Here is a 25,496-nt window from a genome sequence, read left to right as displayed (position 1 = left end):
ACAGTTCACAGTTATTTCCGACTGATTACGGATGAACTATAATTTACGTCAAATCAGCTTTGTCATTTTTATCCTCGTTCGTTATTTCATGTACTCATATAACGAACAAGCCACAATATTGAATTAATGACTCGATATCCTGAAACAAAACATTGATACCAGCCCCGGATTGGGATAATCAGTCATCAGTATTTGGGCAAAGTCCGCGTTTAAAAAAAAGAAAAAAAAAACAGCCAAATAGGCTGAATTTCTTCTTACAATGTGAGGTCTTCAGTACTTTGAAGCAATTTAGCGGCATATTAGGCTCTTGTTGAATGCTAGCATCAGTTGTAGCCGTCAATACTGGCCATGGGGTGATAATGCGACAGCCCACCATAATAAAATATCATAAACCACAATACAGCCTCATCAAATGACATTTTCGAGAGTGTATGTCGGGTACAAGTCATGTAAAGGGTAAAAATTTTCCGGTTTATAAGTAAGACTCTTTAATGATGTAATATTCAATGAGCTTGAGAACCTGGCCTTACGGCTTTAAACCAGTATAATTTTTGGGAGTATTGGAACGAATATCCCTGTGGCAAATGGCTTGGTACATGTATGTGAACTGATAAAGGAACAAATAAAACTAAAAACCATTGTCTGCAAGTGCAGGCAAGTCGATAAAGCCAGTCTATGATTGCCACAACAAAGGAACAAAAGAAACTTACAAGAAAACATGACATTCCTTCGTTAGAATTACTATCACAGTGTTCCTACATAGCTTTTCCGCTAAAAAACGCGGATCAAATTTGGCGAAACTTTTAAGAGAACCTTAGAAACTAGGTATATTTTATCTTTTGAAACCAGTGGAACGCTTGGGGCTAAAAAAAACCCTCGATAAAAGTCAGCTTCCATTTTTTCTCTGGTACCGAAAAATCGCGTGGTCTGTGCAAAATAATGCTGCCTTCCGGTTTACGGCTCCGCACCCCATCACGGAATGCCGCACGTTTCTGTAAACTTCCGATGGGAATAAAACGCTTCTTTAAAAGTGCATTTTTTGCCGGGGGTTATCTTTCCGCACTACTGGTTCATTCAGGAATAAAAAAACAGCTTAGTTGCTCCGGGCTATTTTAGTTCGCAGCCTATCACGGCGAAATTTGAACCCGGTTAGCTCACGGATATTTTTGCACTGGCGCCTTGCATTACAGCATCGGTCACGTGACTTCGATACTCAAACAAAAAAAGTTCAAAATGGCGGCGATTGTTTGGCAGTGAGCGGGTCGTGGAAAAAACTTCTCGCTCTGGCTTCCAAGCCTCGTTATGTCAAAGAAAGGGAGCGAAGCACGAAGCGTAAACGTTGCTGTTGTCGGTCTCTCAGGATTAGACAGGGATCAAACATTTTATGGCGTGGGAAAGTCGTGTTTGTGTAATCGGTTCGTACGGCCGTTGGCCGACGAATATATTACTGAGCACACCTCAATGTTTAGTTCATCTGACTTTGGCGGTCGAGTGTTAAATAACGATCAGTACTTGTACTGGGGTTATTCTGCGAAGACAGCAGAAGACGGTAGCGAATTTGTAATCCACGTGATAGAGCAGACGGAATTTATCGACGATGCCACTCTTATGCCTTTATCGCGAGGTGGAAATACACCCTACCCAAAACGATGTGCCATTTCAAAACTTTCATCTCCCGAGAAGCTGATGTATATTAGCCGAGATCAGGTTGCTTTGCAGAATGACTACGAGCAAGTCTGTCTACCTGGGGGAAAGGTAACAATTGATGGATTTCTTGTCGTTTATGATGCCGAAGCGACTCAGTCGAAACGGCTCGAAGAACAACAGGAGCGACTGTTGTCAGCGATTCTCACTTATGTGCAGAAGAGCAAAAAACCGTTTGTTCTTGTAGCGACGAAATGTGATGATACACAGCTTAATTTACTACAGGAAGTTCATCGTTTTGCTCAGTCGAAAAAGTTGAATGTTCCTATCATCGAAACGTCCTCTCATGAAAACGTTAATGTTGACCTTGCCTTTATGGTTTTGGCACAACTCGTCGATCGTGGAAGGGCGCGTTCTAAAGTAATCCCTTTTACTGAAGCTCAAAGAACTCAGAGAGAGATATTAGCGAAAGCCGTGCAGGATTTTCAAAGGCTTATAGACAGGACAGTGACAGACTTTCGTGTGATCTGGAAAAACACGAAAAAACTTGTGGAAAACGAAAGAGAATTTCGAATTCACCGCGATCTTTGCGGGCTCGAAGCGTGCAAGAGACTCTTCAACAAGCACATTCGAAAACTTAGGAAAGAGTTTGAGGAGAGAAAGTTGAATGGCTACCTGTCTAGGCTTCCAAGTGCTCTGGACGAACTTATGCCGAGTGCATCGTCGATGGATCTTTGCCAGTGGAACTGGCAGAATTGTCAAAAGGCTCTTCGAAACCATAAAGAGTTCTCAAAATGGATGATCGTTTTGCCTGAGGAGACGGCGTGGAATGAAAGCGATCACTTGCTTACGGACGATCCACGTATTCCTTTCGACGTTCTTGCTTTGCCGCAAGCAGAACAAGTGTTTCAGAATCATACCGTGAAGTTAAAAGCCGAAGAAAAGCGGCTGCGAATGAAAAACGAATTCAGGAAACTTTTGGAGCTGACTCCGCAGATTCGACCCGGTACAATGTGGGTAGACGCGGCCGTTGTGCTTCAGAACGAAGAAAGTTTTCAGTACTTGAACGACGAAGACAAAACAAAAATATTCGACACCTACCGTCGTGACATAACTGAGAAGGCCAAAGCCGATTTTCAGGAATTGTTATTTGAATCAGCAAAGTTGTTTTCAAAATTGGAACCTAATACGCGCCCCTCGATCTCTCAAGAGGACATGCGGTTGATCAAAGACGCTCTCAGCGAAGATGATCGCTACAAACGACTCGACAAACTGGACAGTGATCGCGAAATTGGCTTGATCAATCACATCGCGTTGTTGTACAGCCCAAATAGATGTCTGAGCGGAGCGGAAAGGTGTCGAGATCGCCTCATGCAAGAGATTGTGGCAACAACCACATACAGGTATCTATCATATTAGAATCATGCACGCGCTAGTTGTAACTTACAACCATGGTAATTTTAATTCAATTACTGATTTTCACTCCGCCGAACCCGGGGTGGTACATTCAGCATGTTCTATAACTTCTCCGTAGAAGGCAGTAATTGTTAACTTCGCTTGTTCGTTTAATTTGTTTAATTTCATGATACATGAGGCGTTTTCCCCTCGGCAGTCTTTATAATTTTATGCAAGTTCAACGTTCTCTTCGTGATTGAAATTTTCTGTAAAGTACACACAAATGTTCAGCCCTTTACTTTATTTGCCGGTTCGCATTTCAAAATATTTGCACACATTTCGACAGTAGCTGTTACATTCCAGTGTGCAAGAACCCGCAGAGAAATTGTTTTGTTTTCCGTCCTTTTCTCTAGCCATGTGCTGAAGTCAAAAGGTTGGCTCCTGGATGTTTTTGCAGGCAAAATTCAAATGACATGTACATATTTTCCTCGCTCAAGATTTGTCATGCATAACATATGGTCTGACTGTCAAAATAAGAAAATACTGTTGTTCAGATGGTTATTATTTTTTCTTACTTTATTTTGAAAAGTGATTTTATTTTCAATTCCTGTTTTCCCTTGAGACTCAAACGTTAACAAGATTTGTAGCCTCCCAAGACCTACAACATAAGTAATGTTCAATGCAGTGTCGATAGCGGTTGAAGGCTGTCAAAACTGATAGCAAAGGGACTGATTTACATTTTCCGCTCAATTCATAGGCACATTTTAGCTCTCTTTAGGCCGTGATGGCTACCCGTCTTCAGAATCTTTGATTTTTCTTTTATTACTTCATTTACAGTTCATCAGCAGTAGTATTACCCCGTGATATTATAATCAAGTATGACAAGGAATTGAAATGTTCATTTTTAAGCTACTGCACTTTTCTATTTATTTAAATTCATTTGGAACTATCTCTATTATATTCAAATTCAAAGTTTACTCTGGGCATCATTCAGCGATTGATAGCGGTTGTTAACATATTTTGCTAGTAGTAACTGATTAAGCAGAAAAAAGCATTGAATAAATTTTCTATGATATTTGCACCTGCCCTTTTCTGCAAACAAAGGATAACTTCATCAAAATTTTTACATGCAATCTGTTTCCACTCCTTTTAATTTTTTTAGAAATATAATTTTCTTTCAGTGTGTGAGGTAAACTGGAATAATTTGATGTATACTTCTTTGTATATGATACTGCTAATTTGCCACCTTAATTTACATTTTAAGCTCACAAACAATGCTTCTTTTATCAGCTCGTTTTATCTTCTGAAAACTGCAAATTAAATTCAATTATGTTTTTCGATATCTTTACCATCCTGCTGTTAGCCCAAGGGTATGGTACACAACAACGGATTGATTCATAAAATTTTAAGCATTCAACCATTTCATCCCTAAGTTGTACAGCCTTTATTGCAAATGAATAATTAAACATAAACCACAAGCAGCCCTCTTGAAATTATGCTGGCAGCTGTCAATTTTACTGGCCACAATAATTGGTTATTGGCCACTTGCTTCACGCTTCACGGTCCTCTAGACATCCTTACCCTTGGCAGGTAAGCGGACCTATACTGCCCACATGTGTTGCTTTTTGTATAGTATTGTACTCCTGTTTTGCTGCCAGCAAATTATTTTAATGTATTTGTGTCAGATGTGTTACACGTTAACTGATAAGCAAACAGCAAATTTCATTCTAATACATCAACAGCTGGAGAATTATGTCATAGCCTTGATAAAAAATGTATTCAAAACATAAAAAGAAATCTGTTCAAATATATGGCTGTACTTTAGAAAGCAAAACTATGCAAATGGGGTTTCCTAATATTTTGGTGGCATCCGTTAGCCTTTTAATGACCTGGCTGGAACTGGGCTTCGTCAGATCTTCTGTAGAAGAAAATTTTCAAACTACTTAATAATTATGTAAACTGTCATGCTTTAAATAAAGAAAAATAAATTGTTGAAGGCTTATGGGCAGGTATCCAGCGTAAAAGGGATGTTTTGACTTTCCCTTGTCCTACCTGCCCCAGGCTTTTTGACAATAGGAAAAACAAGAGAAGTTGAGTGAATATTTTTTCTTGAACCAACAAAAGAATAAAAAATACTGTACAGGTGGACAGCATGTTTAGTTACATTTCCTAAGTAAGAGTCACCTACAACTTGAGGCCATTTTCATTTGTCAGGGCTCGCTAGCCATATAAGTACACTAGAATAAAGGATGTCCCATTTGGAAGGCCAAGCTCTACAAATTCTTTGAAATGGCACATTGTGTACATGTACATGTAGTTCTGGAAAATATTCATACCTCCCCTCTCAACATAGCCTGTGAAGACAACTGCCCCTCATGGGGAGCAACGAGAGGCGGCTGTATTCACGTGCGGCCCTCAACATGGAAGGGATTTTTCTAAGACCCTCCCTCCAACCCACCCCTCTGGATATTTCATTTTAGCTCCATAGATTTCATTAAATTTTAGTAGCCTTTAGATCCCCCACCCCCACCTGGAATTTCCAATCCTTTCTGTACATGTGTGCTTTTTTTTTTGGTGGGGGGGAGGGTGTTTTCTGGGACAACACATTCTAAAGATGGTATACACAATTTTGAAGGACTTTGAAGCACTGGAGCAAAACCTTTTGTTCAAATGCACCAAAATTTGTTAGGTTCAGATTTTTAAATGTACGTGTAGCTCACGACCTGAACATTAACAGGACTTTCAAGAAACAGGCCCCTGACCAGTTTTGCTGGCCAGCTTTGAGAAATGCCAGGTACAACTATAGATTGTACTTTGGTCAGGTGAATTCACACAGGCACACTATTCACACTTGTATTAATTTTTAATGATAAGATCATGATGATTGTTTTGTAGGCCTCACTTTCTGGACAGTAGCGAGACCTTGGACAGCGATGACAGCCAGATTAATCTACTCATTATGGGAAGTGCAGGCTTTGCCCAAGCAATGGAGACTGAAATTCGGGTGGGTACCATGGCAATGCAGGGATGTGGCTAAGAAAAACCTCAGTCGGCTCATTAATAAACCCAGCAAGCTCTTTTAGACTGTGCACCTTTAAAATTGGCCTCAACAATATTATTCGTCTTCTTTTGAAATTTCAGCCAGTGATAAGATCTCTTGAAATTCGCTGGTACCCAACTCTTAGTGACATCCCTGGCAATAAATAACCTTTTAATTCTTATGATAAAGTGGTTACTCACTTAACAGTCACAAGCGCAAGTGTAAGAAAAGAAAACTTTTCTTTTCTTACTTTTTCTTTTTAATTTATACATGTAGCTGAAGAACTTTATGATAGTTCTCTATATTCAGTGGCCATTTAAAAAGCCAGCAGTAATAGTATGTTAGTGTACCTAGGGTTTATCTTCTGAAGGTATCATCAAATCTCTTTGTAACAGGAACATAGCCTTCCTTGACCAAATGTGCAAATTTTATGCGTGCACAAATATATATTTGTATTTGTGGTAATCCTGCGATGCTGCCCTCTAGAATAAACCTTGTGTACCCTTACAGCTGTAAATGGATAGTACATGTACATTGGGCTTTTGACCCGAGTGTCAATAGGTAAAGCCTTATGCCCACCATCACGTTGTTTCTTGAGACAAGAAACTTTGCTCAACATTTTGTCACTTCAGATGTTTAGATGGTTACTGTCCAATGTTTAGTTTGGTGATGGGCTAGCATGGCTTTTAGGGGCACAGCACACACTGTTGACTTGTAATATGTGTATTCCTGGTTGCTTCATGATAAAAAAAATCATGTGATAGTCTAGCTCTTTTGGTGGTCTTTGGTCCAAGTGTGATGCCAGTTGTATCAGCTGACTCCCTTGTAAAAATTAATATTGTTAGCATTAGGCTACAAGATGGATAGAAAACATCATTCACTGGCAACATACATGTATTTTTTACCTGAAGAGCCAGCAACAACATGGCTGATTAACTTTTATCTCAAATATGACATTTCAATTAAAGGTCAATATTTTATTTTGTACAGTATGCCCTCTTACAGACATTTTTTCTGAGAAATTGAATTCATGATTATTTTTTGAAGAGTGTATTCCATAACACTATACTTTAACTAACAAATTTGTGCAACTCTACTACAGTAATCTATCATAAATCGCAAAAGCAACATGGTTTCTCACAATTCCAGATTTTCACAATTCAAACAAAATCATGAAAAACAAAATTTCCTGTGAGTCATAAGATGATTTATTTTAATATGTAATTATTACACTTGCTCAGTACATGTCCTTACATGTAGATACATGAAAATGTACATTCTGAAAGAATGAATTTTGGTGGCTTATAAAGACGTTAGACTCTTGTTGGTGATATTCTGTAATCTTTATCCATTTATTTGATAACATAATAATTGAAGGGCTGAGAGCAGAACCGTCTTATGCCAATTTTTTGGTAGAAATTTTTCGTTTACCCCAAAAGTGCCTGTGTGAATTTTTGGATCTGGCCGTTAATTTAATCAAAGAAGCCACTCTGTGTTTTTTGCTCCAAAGCGTCTGTTGTTTTGCTTTTTTGTTTGTTTTTCTCTCGCTGACTAAATATTTTGGCCTTGGTTTTCTCAAAAGCTAAGCGTAAACCAGAGGAAAATATACAGAGCAAAAATTGGCCCATGCTTTCAGCCCTTCAGTTGTTATAGCAAGTCTTGTTAAATTGTGAAGAGAATTTGATATACACTGTAGATATTGGGAAAAATCTTATCGAGGGGGATATTATTTTGTTTTGTAGACCCAGTGTTCCTACGGAGACGCAGACGGCCTGGAATTTGCTCTTGATGGGCGGATGTATGAGCTGGACTATCAGGTTGTTGATGGGGACGTGGAGCTTCCTGAATATGCTCTGTCAGGGACTGATATGACTTCACAAGGTGATTAACAATTACTTTAGGTTTAGCTTTTTAGCTCAAGCACCAAAGGATATTTTTGTCTGTTACTAGACCCATCCAAAGTAAGAATTTAAACCAAACCAAACCCACAATTTAAGTAAGAAGACAACCTTCCAATTTGTAATCCTTAATGAAGGGTCAAAATTGAAATCTGGGTCATTGTGGGGAGCAATACAGTGTTTATTCCAACCATTCTGTTATTTTAGAGATAACAGGTTTTCATTAGGATTTGAATAGGCAGGTGCCAGGTCGGAGCACCTGGGCAGGATAGTTAACTTAGATACGTTCTTTTATGAATAAAAGTTGGTTGAGACGTTAAATGCAGCCAGGCAAAGATGTCTTCACAGACTGTCAATTTGCCTGGTACCTGCCCATTGACCATTAAAGTTTGTTGCACTTTTAATACCCTGTTCTGTCAATACTGTAGGTTGTTTCTGTGTGTTTGGTTCTCTCGAGTCATTGGATTTCATTCGAGATTGTTTGGATGAACTGAGCGTCAAATCCAAGTATGACAGCATTGATGAGACAAACCCAATGCAGGTTCCTCCTCCAACATTCCTGATCCTTGCTAAGAATCCTAACAACGATGATATTATTCACCAACTGAGGAAGGAAGGACAAGAATTATCTTCCAGGTAGGCATGTTTTACAGCAGAGGTGAAAATAATGGTCATGGAACACCCTCTGACCACATTTCTGAAATTTCAGCCTTTAAAATGTGCCTAGACACGTCAAAAAGGGACCCAGAGTTTGTCTTGAAGTTAAATATCTGTCAAATCTGCTTCTAAAGGCATTTAAAATAAGGAGTCATACTACCCCATGCAATCACCTGTTTCTCTTTTGGCAACAATGATTAAATGGCACTGTGGTCCATTATTGATGTCTGACCAAGTTTCATATTTATGACAAAAGTGAATGAATGTCTGATCAAAAGAAAGATAGCTACACAACAGTTTTGACCCTTAGCTACAATGTGTAAGGCATCTGACATAGATGTATGGTTAATTATCTACATGTAATTGTTTAATTTATTAATTTCTAATGCAAAGCAGAAAAAGTGATGAAAAGACCGACCAGGCTTGATTCTCATTAAGCTATTTTAGCCTCCTCACCCTCCCAATTCTTATGAGTAAGAAACCTGCCAGACCTCAACTCTGATGATGTAGTGCATGTACATGAAATCGAGCATGACCATTGTGTAGTTCCAGAAAATATCCATACCCCCCGTCCCCCCCCCCCAATGGAAGGAATTTTCTCTAAGACCACCCTACCCCTTTGGTTTCACACTTTCCTCCCCCCCCCTCTGGAATTTGACAGTCCCTTCTGGGGGGGGGGGGGGGGGAATAGGGATATTTTCTGGCACTGCACATTCAAATAAAAGCCCTTGAGAAGTGCTCTCTGAGTTGTTTCGTGTTTTTTGCCAACTATGAACATGAGTAATCAGAAGGTCAGTTCAGTTCAGTTCAGTTCCATATACCCCCTGCCGATGGAAGGGATTTTTTCTAAGACCACCCTACCCCTTTGGTTTCACACTTTCCCTCCCCCCCCCCCCCCCACTGGAATTTGACAGTCCCTTCTGGGGAGGGGGGTGGGGGGTATGGTTAAGGATATCAAAGGCTCGACTCCTATTGGGAGAACTTGGATTTGCTCTTTTTGAGTATGCATGTGTCACTTACTGAAAAAATACATCTATCATCCAGGAATGCTTGTCCGGGTCACTCGTGCTAACTGCCAACAGCACCATGTGTACTAATTCACTGTTTTGTGATTTAGGTACAATGCGACATTCATTGACTTGCCAGTGGCTCGCTTCTCTGCTGGCAAGATATTCCATGAAACCCAAGTTGTGGATGCCATGAGAGGACTGCTAGAGAACTTAAAGCAGCAAGCTCGTGCAAATTTATCGACAGAGGATTTGAAGGACAGTGATCCAGATATAAAGTAAGGAAACTACTGCATTTAACGTCATTACAGCAAAAGCACTATTAAAGGGGCACTGTCACGGAGATTTTGCTGTATGTTGTCCAAAACTGCTCAAATATTTGAGAAAAAAGTAGAAGAAGTGGTAGTGCCACCAGTTATGCTCCCAGTCTAAGAATTTGCACTACTTTTCCTTCTTTAAATATCTGAAATAAATCATTCTAATTATTCATTTCAGGATCATGCTGTGTGCAATGTGCGGTGACCCTTACCCTGTTGAGCTAATCCTTGGTCCACTGCTTCATCATCAACACTGTTGGCGCAGTTCCACCAGGCCTGACACGATCATCTTGGAGACGTACCTTGGGTTTGATAAGAGACGAGTTCAAATCACTCTAACCTCCTATCACAGTAAGCAATACTAAATAATTATTATAATTTAAACAAGTTCTGTTAAGAGCTTCATAAAGCATTTATTGGGAACAGTTTTTTTGTGATTAATTCTATGTCTTACAACAAACTAACCAAATTTGCAAGGCACGTATATAATTTTACCACAGTTTTGTTACATGACAAGTTGTATGGCACTTTGTGAACATTACCTTTAGTGATGTTTCCTATTCCAGAAGAATACAGTTATGTAATTTATTACTGCAGCATCACATAATTGGAAACAGATGAATTATTCGTACTGTTTAAAAGTCAATTTAGCAATTGCTTGTACAACAGGTAAATGTACATGTACACTGTCTATAATGCAAGATTAGTGTTACATAATACATGCATGTACATGTACATGTTCAAACCTTACTAAAAGTGCTGAAATTTTCTGAGCAATGTCATTGTCTCTGTGCAAGGTATAAAATTCAAATTTAAAAGTAAAACTTGTTTTGCAGTGCCCTTTAAAGTAGTATTCAGTTGTTTTTTCTTCAAGGTACTCTGGAACTTCAATTTATCGAATTGCCAAGGGAAAAAATTGGAAATTGGTTCGTTGTATCAAGGTTCTGTTCCATACATTTTAATAGGCCAGTTTGTTATACAGAGGTTCGTTAAATTGAGGTTCCACTGTAGTGTATAAAGATAAAGATTTATGACTGTAGAAAATGAAAAATGAAAATGGGAACCAACAATATGTTGTTTATTCCTTGCAGGAGCATACAGTCTTAACTACCAAATGTTCCATGGCTATATCTTGGTGTACTCGGCAATAAGGAAAGCATCACTTGGGACCCTCAGGTAATGCAATGTACTGTATTTATTCGCCTATAAGCTGAGCTATTTTTTTGGGACCTTAAGCTCAGTTTTGGAGAATTTTTTCAGAAGAACAGGTTTCAGCTTATAGCCGATAGTTTTGAATAATTTTCCCCTCAAAGCGTCATTAAGAAATTGAAAATCATCACAGACATTTCTTACTCGGCTTATAGCCAAGTCAGATTCCACAGCACTTAAGGTGGCCGAACACAGTTTGCGCGCGCTTAACAGATGCTGTTAGGTGATGCTATTAAGCTTGCGCTAGGGTTGTGGTAAGCAAATACTATGGATCCCTCGATTTTATACCAAATGGATCACAAAGGTAAGTTTTGCACTTAAAATAACTTAGTTTCTCGTTTGTGAATCCTTCTTCATTTATCGCCGAACAAAGAAAGTGAGTTCACAATGAGCTAAGCCTTTTTGTACGCTTTTCATCTTTGCTGAGAAAACCTAATTAAAAGCCACGCATGCGCATTTGAGCAAAAAATTGTGACTGGTTGTTTTAATGCAAATGAACTGTTTGCTAAGAAACCGCTCGTTAGAATTTCGTGAAATTTGACAAAACAGTAGTTTTCTAAAAGCGTAACTTGCCTACAAACCAAAAACAAAATCTAACAGAGGGTATCTTCAAAAAACATTAAAGTGCAAAACCAACATTTACAGGAGATCTGTCTGTTAAAATTACAAGGAAGCAGCGTCACTATGTCAGTATTTTGTGAGTTTTTCTGGACACAAAAAATGGAAAAAATTTAACGAGTGCATTTTCTAAAAATTAAGAAAAACCATTATTTGTGGACGGTTTAAAGCTTGCTGCGTTGCCATGGCAACGGCACCATGCTCAACAAGAAGTGTCAAAATTTATTCCTTCTTAGTTAATCTTGCACCATGCTAATTTCGGGTACTCAGAAGTATGTGGTTTTCATATAACGTTTACTAACACCTGTGTACTGGAAAACTGTGTTCCGCCATCTTAAAGGACTTCTTTACCATCTCCTCTGGAATCACTTCCCATGTGCTATGCCATTATAGTTTCATAATTTTGTTGTGAATTTTATGTACCCTGGGTAGGCTGAATATATATTTTTTTCATTGATGTTTGGTGTTTGGTTTTGTTGCAGTGGCTTCTCGGGTTTCATTCCTCAAGTTCCAATTCAAGTTCTTGCTGTGACAGGCAGTTCCTCCGGTGCGAGTGTTGTGTTTCACAGTCCTGTGGCTGCCTCCTTATTGGCCGATGGTACCAATCTTGCCAGTAAACTGTTTGCAAAATTCCAAACCACCACTTCACAATTTCAGCACCAAGGTTTGTGGAACTTTCAAACTTTATTTCAGATATGCAGTAACGTGGTGGGCCAGTGTGGGTTTGCTTGCGCGTATGAAATGTGAATAAAGTGGATGTAATGTCTGAATTATTTTAAGTTAATGTACATGTGAGGTTGCTTGCATGGCCTGTGATATCACAATATTATTTTAAGCGGTAGGACTATTGGCTTTCACAGCCAGTGAAACATGTTTTAACCCTTTCCTGCTTAACTTGGTCAATATAAAATTGTGGTCAATTGTCCATAATATTCGTTTGAGATTTAAAATGCTATTTTACAATAAACCCTGAAGATGACTTAAGGACGGTGCCTACTATTGTTACTGCGCATACGTTCTGCGCATCTCGAGATACTCGGGTTTCCTATGGGTGGTGCCTACTAATACAAGGATATTTTTGCGCGATTTAAAACTATACGGAGAAAGCAGAACTCAGCAAATGCTTTTGGTATCTCAAAAGAAAATTGGGGGTAACCATGTATTTTTCAGAGATAGTTAAGCTTCAAGTTAGGAAAAAATCCCATACATTGCTTTATATTTTGGCGTTTTTTAGAGATATTATTGCTTAGTTATCTCTGAAAAATGCATGGTTACCCCCAATTTTCTTTTTGGATTCCAATAGCCCTTGCTAAGATCTGCTTTTCCCACATAGTCATAAACCGCACAAAAATACTTCGGTATTAGTAGGCACCGTCCTTAATTAGTAGAAAACGATTGTATCTTAATCCTTTTTTTAACTTTTTAGCCTTGTAAAATAGTATTTGGTCAATAATTGACCAAATACTATTTTACAAGCAAACTTTTCTTGGAAAGATCTTTGCATTTAAATAAAAAGAAAAAAATGCTTTGCCCTGGTACCTATGATGTGGTGTACCACCCCTATAATTTTTCATTTTTTTTAAACTTTAATTCTCTAACTGACTCTAACACATCTCAGGTGGTTCCATGCATTAAAAGCTGTAAATTAAGTTACAGCTTGGAGGTAGACCTATCACATGTGCCAATCAGTAGATTTTGTAATTTTTAATTTTGACGTTTTAAAACCATTTCTACCAAAGACCTGACTTCCTTCGGTTATCTTGATATCAGGAGTGAGTGTCACTCATCAAGACCTTTGAAATGGGGCATCCCACATGTACATTGTGTGCATTGTGTTTTTGAAAATTGGGCCAAGAAAAGTTAGGTCGGAGAGGGTTGATCTAACTTCTTCACAAAAAGAAAGCATGGTTGAGAAGCTTGAAACGAGGGCAAAATTCCCTTTGCCCGGGGATGAGACCACCACGCTTGATCTTTGCACTTATTTCTTGCTGTTTTTTTTTCTTTGGGTAGCTGGTGCTTTCACTGCATTTTTCAACCAAGTCTGGGAGAAGAAGCGAGACAGTGAGATGGCTTACCAGAAGTTCCTGAATGAGCAACAGTTGCGGCAGTCTCAGAAACAGCAGCAAAATTCAATCCGCCGGAAGCACGATCCTCTGCCTGAACCACCCACCAAGAGACCTGCGAACTTTGAAGACGAGGTCAACAGAAGACGAAGTCTCAGCGACAGGCAGCCTGTCTCTCCAAAATCACACCACCGGCGGTCAGAGGGAACACTGAACGATTCAGAAATTGACCCCTATGCTGTGTTTGTGAAGTCAAAACCTAATGCACCTTACAGTTCCATAGAGGCTGTGAAGAGCTCATTGCAAGCAAGAGATTCAAGAGGAAGTGACGAGCTACAGCCATATGCCACATCAACGCCTAATGCACTGTTCTTAAGTTTGCAGCAGGGAGGTGCTATCCCTAGTAGCACCCCACCCAGTAATGATGTGTGGCAGAAGAGAGACAGCAAGGCTGAGGATCTCTATGCTCAGGTGGATCTCTCACGGAAGCGCTCATTCCGGAAGTCAAAGGAACTAACCATGAATGATAGCGAGGTGAACTTGATTGAGAACACGCTTTATGCCAATGCTAATCTTGTTCAGCAACAAAAAACTGCCCGAGAGACTCCTCCCTTGGGGAAGGAACCTCCACCACCCATCCCCCAAAGGAAATATGACTTAAGAGAGGACTTCCCTCCGGCCGACTCAGGGACAGACACAATGAAGAGCAACTATGATGAGGGCTACAACACATTCAGGACGGAGGATCTTAAGGAAGAAAATCCCTATGCTGCTGTGGATGATCTCCAACCCAGGCCTCCCTCCATCGCAGTGGAAGATCCTTATTCTTTGAGAGTCAAGGAGAAGATTAGCTTCTTTAATAACAAAATGGTTTTGCCAAAGCAGGACGTGTGGGTGAAGATGAGCGTCCGGCAACAGGAGTCTCATTCATCTGTGCCAGATCTGAATAGAAAAGGGTCTGATATAGAGGCACCGCTGGCTCAACAGGAGGTACAGTGTGCATAACTTTTGTAGCTTACATGAAGTGAAGTGTACATATCTCAGTTTGATGCATAGAACTTTTCTTGTACTCAATTCACGTGAATTGTTAGTTTACTGTCTTTACCGTCCTTTTTGCAGAGTAGCAAGTCTATAACTTCTGTAACAGTTTTACATCAGCGATTGAGAAGATGCTACAAAGTATTTTTTTTCTTCACATTTAAAGGAAGACTGCTTACAGTGAACAAATCCAAACAAAATAATAACTGAATTCCTCAAAATTAAGTTGATTTCTCAGATGTAAATTTTGTGGAGCAGTTATTGAAAATAAGAATTCTTCACTAGTGTCAGCAAAACATTGCATTTGTATCTGCTCATGTACATGTAGACATTCTTGATCAGAGTAAAGATGTTCTCTCCGATCATTCTAAGGAGTCTAATAATTACACACACATTTGAATGTGAGGACAATTAGAAGAACAATAATATTGTTTTTTTTTTTTTAGGATGTCAGTGACCCAGAGTATGCCCAAGTACAAGAAGCTTTGAAGACAAAATTAACCATCTCACAGAAATCGCGACCCATTATTCATGCTGTGGCTGTTGTTGAGGAGTCCGCTTCATCAGATAAGAAACCAAAGACCCACGCAAGAGTCACATCAAAAGGATCCCTGAGGCTTGCACACTCTGCTGAAGATGTTAGCACTCTTGAGAGAAAATCACGCCGAGGTAGGGATGATAGGAATTCATAGATATGAATTTTTGATACATAATTGAAGGTATCTAACCAAGAGCGCACTAAAGTAATGACTTTTGGGTCCGTTTTTCTCTCAAAACTTCCTGAATCTTTACGTTACCCTCAATTGACTTGAAGAATATTACCCTGCCCCCTCTCTGTTTTTTTCCACTTTTCTGGACAAAACAATTTCTATAAACCAGGGCTAGACTACAAGTAGTCTCCCTATTTATTTTTCCTTAATAAGCATACTAAACCGTACGAACTAATTATACAAACACGCGCGAAAATTCCCTCCCGCGCGCGACGAACCAATTTTCGCGCGCGCTGGCGTCGTTTGCTCGCTTTTAGTATCACTAAGAAAAAGTAAGGGACAATTCGTAGTCTAGACGGCATCCTTTTCAAAGCCCGAAGCGAAGCAAAAGGAACCTATTAAAGTTTTTGTGTTTTCTTATCAAGAAGCTTTGAGAGGTAACTTGATACGTTGACTTTTGCAGGCACATTTACTTTCTACGTCGACGTTCTAGAGATAATTAACATTATGCTTTTGTTTGCAGACACTTTTGGTCGACCACTCATCGGAAGGCGTGAAAAGAGAGGCGACAGCAACACCTCCGATCAGGGGACTGGGGATGAGGCCACCCTGCCTCGAACTGACGAGCGTCCAGTCAAGAAGAAGAGTGGCATTCGGCGCTCACGGAGCACGCAACGCAGCCAGGCCAACACGCCTAACGTGTCTACTGAGGTACACAAGAAACAGCTGTTCTCTGGACGGAAATCGGGTGAGAATGCTATGAGAATACTTTGTGGTGGGGTGAGGGTAGGGTGAACTCTGTCACCTGCGGAGGCAACAACTTACAGTACGTGAGAAGTCATGACAGGCGTTGTGCTTCGCCACTCCCTCCCCGGTGAGGTCTTGTACCGAAAACTGCTTGTAGTAGGACGGGCAAGGATATGGCTGGGGTGAGGTGGGTAGGACTAGTACGCAGAAACTCGTGTTTCAATAGGGGTAACTTAGTTTAGGACAGGGGTGGAGTGGGTGAGTACCTGTGCCAGAAGCTAAATTCTCAATGGAAGTAGGTCCGCCTAGGACAGGGTTGGGATTAATTTTATTATTTTCACAACTGGTAGCTTTTTTTTTATAAGTAAAGGTTCAGATCTACATAAGCAAGTGGAAATAAACGATAAAAACGAACTTGATAATGGCGTCAACGACACCGAAACGTTGTTCGTTTCAGTTTATCGTTTATTTTCGACAGCTTTTTTGTAGGGGTTAATTAGTCGAGGGGTGGGGTGGGGTTAGTTTCTTGTCGCAAGAGAGCTGTTAAGATGTTTGACTAAAAGAGGTGAAAGTCCAATTTTTCTGACTTATGTGTTCATTAACTTGCAGCCAAGAAAGAATCAAGAAAGGGTGGTACGATGTCTTCAAGCCAGGAAGACGAATCAACTTGGGAAAGGGGCAAGCATAAAGGACCGTTCAGGGTGAGTACATGAAGTCGTGAATGCAAACGCAGGATCTTTGAAAAATCATTTTCATACACAAAACGCTTCGGTGACTAAACGGGCAAACAATGTTTGACCAAACATGGGACAAAGTGAGCCCACATAATGCTTCTTGCGTATCTCCTCGGCTTTCTCCTCGGCTGGCTTTTCCCGCTCAAGATAGCTTTCTTGGCAGGTGTGTTTAAGCGATCAATCGTTTGTAACGCAAAGTGTTGAATGAAATTTTTTGATCTAGATCAAACATGAAAACTATTTAAATGCAATGTTGAAAAAGGCGGCAAAATAATGAAACATTTTGTTCTATCACGATGCTGGACTAACGTTTTTTATCGTTTAGCGGGGGCTTTAGCGTTAAAGCGTTAAACACACATGAATGGTTTGTCAGTACAAGCTCATTCTTTCAAGTACAATGTCTTGTATTCTTCGTAAATTAAGTCGTTTTACCCATTTATTTATTTCAGCCCAATCATTTGGATATACCTCGTCGAGAATCAGATCTTGGAACAGAGGAGGTATGTAGTTTAGAAGTAAGCCTTTCTTTCCATTAAATACCCAAAATCAAAATATACAGAAACAGCAAGAACCCCTAAATGCCTGCGTTGACAGGTTGTGTTCATCTTTGATTTGTTGATTTTGGTGAATTTTTACAGGAGACCGAAGATGACCCGGGTTCACCCATAGGACAAAAACTAAGAAAATCGGTGAGTTCTGCTTTAACCAACAAATATGTACACGTTACAACTTTAATGCGGCGTGCGTTGCCGTTTCTAAATACACCGAGTGTGGGACAGAGAAATGATCCATAGATGAGTCATTCAAGCGGGACGTCATGGATGTAGTCGCTGAAGGGAGGCGGGTGGCTTCTTAGAACAGTTTTCAATTGAGTGTGGAAAGCAATTTCTTGTTTGCTTTGGTTTTGATTTACTGCGCTCGGTGATTGGCTGACAAAACTTGCGCCAACTTGACAACCAATAAGAAGTGAAACCAACAGGCAACCACGACATGCTCGCATTCTTTTTCCCGCGCTTTGCACCGGCTACATGTATTTGCTTCGAATTCTGATTGGCCCATTGTGCTGTTTGCGTCTGTTGTGATTGGCCAGAGTAATTTACTTTGGTTTTGGTTTTACGACATTCGATTGGAAACTGCTCTGATGCAGTGTGTGACTGTAAACTAATTGAAACAGGATTTTGTGAAGGTGATCGTGAAGAAGATGAGTACCAGGGGTTTTTATTTCGTTAATGTGTGGCTAAACCGTGCTAAAGGGATTTTATTATTACTCTCAGTTTTTGTGGATCGACACCAAAACATGCTAGTGCGATTTTTACGTTTGAATATCAGTGATCAGCATCAATTTTCTCCTTGTAATATCAATGCTTATTGATCTCCTGATGTCATGAGAATTAAGGATATGATCACCCGGTACTTTTATAAGAAAATTATGGGGACAAGATAGGAGAATTTGTTCTTTGATATTAGGAGTTTAAGGGTTAACCCATGTTGCTGTTTTAATTTCTTAGCCGTGGTCGTCATCCAAAAAGAAGCCATCACGCGAGGAACGTGAAGCTTTGAAGCAGCGGAAGAAGGAAGAGAAAAAATCTCGAGAAGACGAGAAACGACAGAAACGGGAGGAGAAAAAGAAGAGGAAAGATAAGGAGAAAATCGACAAGTTTTTCGAGAGCAGACAGAAAAGGGTCAACAATTTTACATACTTTGCTCAACCGCTCGATACCATCTGCGAGACTGGATGTTATGTTCCTGTGTTTGTTGACAAGTGCATTGACTTTGTAGAGAGTTCAGGTACGTCACGTAAGCACTGTTTGAAGGTGTGACTCGTCACGCACTGAGAGAGCGTTATTTGTTTCTGCCTTCTGTCATTGTGATTGATTAAAAGAAAATGCTTGTGACATTTTCTCAACCAATTAGAAGTCAAACCACAACCAATCGTGACTTGTCGCACGCGTTTTCCCGTGCAAATGTAATCCCTGTTTTATGACAGAAGAAGCTTGGTCAAAACACTTAACGTCACATTCGGACCTTGGCCTTAAGACGCTGGTATACTGGGCAAATTTTTCTTGCAACCTTTCTCGCGACTTGTGTTGTTGCAACACGAGTCGCACGGATCGTTGCCTAGTGTATTTAACTTGCCCTAAAATGAACTTGTCTCGTAATTGTTTTGTTGCGGCAACCGTTGCGAGAAGTAGAAGTCGTTTCTACTTCATGCAACGGTGACTGCGGCAAAAACGTTGCGAGACACGTTCATTTCAGGGTATGTTACTCTACGCAACGATCCGTCCAACTTGTGTCGCAACGGTGCAACGAGATTACGAGACAAGTTGCAAGAAAAATTGCCCAGTGTAACAGCGCCTTTGGTTTCGGGGAGATTTTTTTTTTTTTTTGCGAATCTTATTATTAAAGTGGATTTTACGTTTTAAAATATATTGGGCTTGACAATAAAAACAGCTTAAGACGCTAAGGTGACGGTTTAACCTAAAGGTCGTCGGGTTTGTTATTGGAAGGATGTTTGCGTCTGAGATTTAGAAATTTTACGGCGTTCAAGAACAGTCAAGATGACTGACGCTAGTCGCATCTCAAGACAAGCAAATAAACAAACAAGCAAACAGAATATGAGATAGAATTTAACCTCAGAATATCGCTCATTGTAGGGAATTGCTTTGGTGCTCGTTTTAGAGTTTTTCGGCATCCATGTAGCCTGTTGTATCATCAGTTATAGTGTGCTTGATCTAACAAGACGTTTTTTTTTTTTTCTTCTCAAGGAATGCAAGTTGAGGGAATTTACAGAGTGAACGGAAATCAAGCAGACATCGGTCTCATTGAGCAGAAAGTTGAGGAGAGTGAGTAACAATCATTTTTCAGTTTCGTACACAGTGAAACATTCCCGGCAATTTTTTTCTTTTCGAATGGCTTTAAAGGCCATTTTCAGGATGGCGTCATTTACTACAACTAACAGAATCCTTCAGTTTGTTGTTTTCTCTTGCAAATTAGGGACATTTTTATCTAAACCTCGATGGGATTACAAAATTTAAATGAGAAAGGAAAAACGAAGAGGATACTGGTAGTTGTAGTAAAATAACGTCATCTTGGAAATCTCCTAGATTCCGCTCAGTATTCGTTAACCTCTCTGTGAAATTTAATCACGCACAATGTTTCGTTGCTAACAACACTCAAGAAGTACATGGGAGATGTAGGGCAGCAGAATGTTGCAACAATTTCGGGTGTGAAAACGCGCTCAGCTGCATTTTCATTGCTCGGAGTATAGCTTGTAACACATGAGGGTTTGAAATTCCTTTCTCTTTACCAGATCACCAAGTTGAGTTGGCCGAGCTGGGGGTTGGGGTGCACGCGGTAACAGGCGCCTTCAAGTCATTCCTCAAGCTACTTCCGGAACCTGTAATCCCGAATTCGTATCAGAGTTCCTTACATGAAGCCATGGGTGAGTATGACCGGCATCTAAATTCTCCTTACAATGCCAGTACTTGACGTAACGCAGAGGTCATGAGAATAAAGGAACTGATCACCAATAAACAAATCCCCCCAACCGGTACAATAAGAAATATTTGGAGAAGAGCGAGTTTGTTCGTCTGGAGAGCAGGAGAAGCTGCAGTTGTGAGAGCACTCACCACGTACCATGGTGTCCTGTTTTTGGTCACATGCTCGTAGATTGACTTTTTGTTGTTGAGTCTTGCCTTGCTCCGAAGGTGTTTAGCTTTACGTTCTACACAAAAACCAACGTTTTCGTAATGCATTTGCATCTAGATATAGACGACTTGTACGAAAACCACCTGCGGGTGATTTCCAGGTTTAAATTTTGCGTCGTATGCTGGGGTTTACCTTCTACATGTTATTTAATCGGCCTTATTTTGTTTCTTGTTTTCAGTTCACGTTGACGCCAACGACCGTTTAGCTCGACTCAAGCAGATTCTACACGAAATTCCACCTCACAACCTGGCTGTGATCAAGCGCATCATGTTTCATCTCAATCGGTACGTTACTTTAACATTCGAATATCCGTTGTATTTTGTTTGTTTTGCTTTTGGCGCCATTATTGTTTAGAAGGAAAGAAAGAATTGATACCTTCTGTAATGTGTAAATTGGCTTCCTTGGAACGTTGCGATCCTGTGAAATTTACGATTGATTTTGATGACTGCAAGTGAACGGGAAAAGGAAATTTTCATGTAGAAACTGGACCCCGATCTATCTGAAAGAATCCACAAGTCTTTTCATTGACTTGAACTAGAAAAACTAACTACATTTATGGCCCCAGCAAAATGCGATCATTCCAATCTTGACTTGAATTTCTGTCTAACAGGGAAGTTAGGTTTCTGTACTAAGCAAAGTCGATCTCGCAAAATTTCGCTTTACTTTATTTAACACCACACCGCGCTTCCTCGCTGTTTGAGAGTTTTGGTAAAGTTGTACGGATTCCTTGGGAAGCTAACATCCGTGAGATCTTTTATGTGGAAGAAGTTCTTTTGTTGCAATATTATTATTTGTTATTTAAATATTTTATTAATTTGTCACACCTTAGAGGAATTGACTCGCATAGACCTTATGCAAAATGGCTGACATTTTAATATTCTGTTCTCTGCATTCAAATTATCCTCGTCGAAGGAAAATATTCTTTTGATTTTTGAACTCAGGAACGGAAAATATTGTTTTGATTTTTGAACTCAAGAACGGAAAATATTCTTTTGATTTTTGAACTCAAGAAGGTTAGTGAGGATAATTTGAATGCAAACAAGAGAATATTAAGATGTCAACCATTTTTGCATGGGGTCTATACGATAATGATGATGATGATGATGATGATATTTTTGTTGTATTTCATTTCAGTGTCACGGAATATTCTAAGGAAAATCTAATGGAATCAAGAAATTTGTCTTTGGTTTTATTCCCAACCATCATTCGGCCAGATTTCACGCGTTTGGAGATGTCCAGTCAAATGTACTTTATTTTATTCATTCAAACGTGTATAGAAAAATGTGATTATCTATTCTCTACGGACGAGAATTGACAGAAGATTAGTTAAAGCGATGGTGAAGATTTTCACAGATAAATGCTGCGACCTCAAGAAAAGAAGATGTTATTGGGAGTATTTTGTTTTTCGTAGCCAAATGAACAATATGGCTTCATGTACATAGCATCGAAAAGGCCGTTTGCGAAAAATACTTGTGAAGAGCAAGGTTTTACTGTAGCCTTGTCAATATACGGGAACACTGCTTTACAACAAAAGAGAATATACTGTTCACAGATGGAAATTCTGCATAATGGTTACAGTCCCGTGCTGCTTTGCGGCCCGCTGCGCATGTCAAGGGCTTGAGTGGAAATTCGTCGAGACGTGTCACCACGTTACTGCGCACAATCAAAACATAGCTTTTTTTGCCACTGTCAGCGTGTGGCTTAATATGTTATCCAGGTTTAAATATCGTTAGCGCCCATACGTGATTTCGATAACATGGAGTGAAATTAGGTCTTACATCCAGCTTTATCGCTACTGATTGTTCAGTCGGGATAAATGAATTTTTTGGTTGAGAATAGAGCTTCCTCACTCGGCGGCCATGTTGAGTCTCAGGGGAATGGAAAGCTTTGTTTTTGCACGGCAAACCTCGCCCACACGCGAATTAGAGCGAGGCTAGCCGTGCATAAACAAAGCTAGCTTTTTATTCTCCTGAGACTCAACATGGCCGCCGAGTGAGAAAGGTCCATTCTCTCAGATGATGAGCACGCAATTTTATTCCCAGACCTCGTTTTCCTATTGACCACGTGGTTTATGTGGAACGGGGCTGTGGGAACGATATTGCTGAGCCCGCGGTTTTGTTTGAGAAGTTGCCAAGCAACACGTGTCCATGGCGATGTGTGACGTCACGTTTCTTCATCTTTTTTTTTTTTTTTTTTTTGGAGTGCTCATCCAGTTTCTTGATTGGGGGAATAGTCAGAAATGGTCTAAAGCGTACTTGTACGAAACTTTGTGAAAGTTACACTTGTTTATCTGACAGAGAGATTATGAATGCTCGTGATGGTTTAGTCAGTTCAAGGCATTTTTGTAAGAAGACGAATTATATTGTTAATAATAAATATGTTATGGTTTAGTCTTCTATTGTACTTCGCCATTATGCCGGATGTCTGTTGCATACAAGCGTTTTACAGTGAATACTTTTGGCGGCGTTACACTGTTAGGTCGCACGACAACATGGTCTTCTGTTACAACGTCAAAAGTCTTCGGTAAAAGTAAGCATTGCAATATTGATTGTAGGATTTTTGTAGATATCATGATGGAAATACCACATCTTTGCTATTTATTTCCCCATCCTTCATGAAGAGAAAAGTTAAATTGTACTCTAATGGATGTTTATATGTAATGAAAATGGGCTTTTTTTTAGACAGAGATAATATGATATAAAAAGAGGGAATGGTCTACCTTTTTCTTTTGGAATCATCGGTAGAATAAATTGATCCTTTCTGCTGTAACTAAGACATTCTCCCTTTTTTCAGCATGAATTTCAGGCGAATGAGACTCGCATAAATTACATAACAGTTGCAAGGCCTTATGACATAGGTTCCTAACGTTTGTATTGCGCATGCCCTTTACTCTCCTAGTAGAAGAAAACTATGATCACATGACTAGGGAAGCGGTCACTCTCTGGACTCTGTGCCCTATTTTTTCTCCCCCCGTCTCCACAACGAACGGGGCCTGAGATCTAGTCTGGTCGAGGTCTAGGTGGTCTGGAGACAAGAATTAACTGCCTTCATAACCGCCAACCAAATACAAAAGAGTCTTCGTCACTTTCTTCTTCCATGAACGCTACGATCATGTCCTTCTTGTTAAATTCTCGAAGTCCGTTGCGCGTTGCACTTTTCTTGTTTCTCGCTTGATCGCTGTGCATGTGCCCCTCGCCCACCCCTCCCACATCTAACCTATCACACCCGCGGTCGTTAGCCCTGTGAGCCGATTGTGCTAGTATTCCTGTACTTTGGCTCAGGGGCTTAAAGATTTCCTCATCACACTTTTCGTGAGTTAAAACAAGATATAGCGTATATCCACTTGAAATAAAGTAAGCTACGATCAACACAACCATAGCACGAGAAACGACGACTACGGCCGCTTGGTCCAAAGATCGACTATTCAGTTCAGATGAACAAATATACAATCCATCTTGCAATTCCTGTTTCAGAAAAGTAGCCCTCTTCTCGCTGGTTGATACAGAATGCTTTGTGTTTGCTGAAATCCGGACAATTCTTTGGAAAGCCGCCATGAGAACGTTCATGAGAGCATTCCTGGCAAACGCAAATAGTGTCGACGCATAACCACTACTCGCTGTTCTTTGAGGAACTGACATTTGTGGTGACAAATGAGCGACGAGCTTTGTTAACAAAATGATTGAAGTCAGACCCCAGCAGATCGCACAAACAACACTCAGGAAAGCAAGGGGAGATTTGCTGCGGTTTCTAAGGGTATAAAACAAAGACAAAATGCTTGTCTGAACCACAGACAGTACTCCAAATAGCATTTGCCACTTCGCAGACTTCTTCATCTTGCAACATTTTGGATTTCTATTCCACCTGTCACTGGAGTTTTCTGCGGAAACTGGAGTCGCTTTGAGGCATGGCAAATTTCCGTGACGGTCTAAAACAAATTCCTCTCCGAACAAGAAGAAAATAGCAACCGAAAGGAGAAAAGACTGTACTAGCCATATAACGATGTTCATTCTCAAAAACCGATGCACTGTCAAATTGTACTTGACAATGTGTAGGTAACGTTTGTGTCGGATACAAGAAACTGCATGGATGCCAACTGAAGATCGTATGTTAATTGACATCATAAATTAGCATGTGGTGTGTTGCACGCAACGGAGGCGCCTAGTTATTGATTATCACGTGACTTGCCACCTGCTTGTCACCTGCTGACCGTTATAGTTAGTGCTGCTTTGTTGGAGTCGATTATCCAATTAGAGTTCGAGAATTAAGCTACTGCGACAAGTGCATTTGAGTTGTTATTTTCTCTCTTGCTTTTTTTTTTTTTGTTTTGTAGCTTTCCCGAGGCCCCATTTGGTGCCAACGAAATCAGGATATTTGGGCAAAATGTAAGAAGCATTGGGATATTTAAGGGAATTATTACAGGCTAGGATTTCATGGATAATCCTAACTATAACAAAATTGTCGAATCTGATTGGCTATCAGTAGCCATGATTTATAATGGTAATAGGACCGAGTGGAGTCCGATTCGGTCTGTAATCATACGAGTGATTAACAAAATCGGATGACCGCCTAGCAGGAGTCCAATTTGTTTTATCACGAGTATGATTACAGACTGAATTGGGCGACACGAAATCCTGTTACCAATTAATCATAACCATTACAATATTCATGGTTCGGAGCCTCTCAAAAGATACTTCTTTAAACCCTGAGTATC

The 25,496-nt window shown here is 40.0% G+C and overlaps 2 protein-coding genes across 2 annotated transcripts; one reads left to right on the top strand and one right to left on the bottom strand.

Moving 5' to 3' along the window:
- The first annotated feature begins 1,204 nt into the window (after positions 1 to 1,204).
- Positions 1,205 to 23,175, top strand: LOC146456467 (rho GTPase-activating protein 5-like). The gene is made up of 19 exons (XM_085092703.1): positions 1,205 to 3,047; positions 5,935 to 6,043; positions 7,822 to 7,960; positions 8,406 to 8,613; positions 9,752 to 9,919; positions 10,137 to 10,309; positions 11,050 to 11,134; positions 12,268 to 12,449; positions 13,796 to 14,838; positions 15,333 to 15,555; positions 16,120 to 16,344; positions 16,953 to 17,044; positions 17,527 to 17,577; positions 17,716 to 17,766; positions 18,586 to 18,865; positions 19,843 to 19,920; positions 20,388 to 20,519; positions 20,964 to 21,069; positions 21,920 to 23,175. Exons 1-19 carry the CDS (start codon positions 1,303 to 1,305, stop codon positions 22,098 to 22,100), a joined length of 5,271 nt encoding a protein of 1,756 aa, XP_084948829.1. The 5' UTR covers positions 1,205 to 1,302; the 3' UTR covers positions 22,101 to 23,175.
- On the bottom strand, positions 22,954 to 25,465 carry LOC146456466 (uncharacterized). The gene has a single exon (XM_085092713.1). It carries the CDS (start codon positions 24,904 to 24,906, stop codon positions 23,833 to 23,835), a length of 1,074 nt encoding a protein of 357 aa, XP_084948839.1. The 5' UTR covers positions 24,907 to 25,465; the 3' UTR covers positions 22,954 to 23,832.
- Positions 25,466 to 25,496: the final 31 nt, after the last annotated feature.

Source organism: Pavona decussata, unplaced genomic scaffold (assembly GCF_977016875.1).
Source record: "Pavona decussata unplaced genomic scaffold, jaPavDecu1.1 SCAFFOLD_254, whole genome shotgun sequence".
Lineage (NCBI taxonomy): Eukaryota > Metazoa > Cnidaria > Anthozoa > Scleractinia > Agariciidae > Pavona > Pavona decussata.
This window is presented reverse-complemented; position numbering and strand designations above follow the sequence as displayed.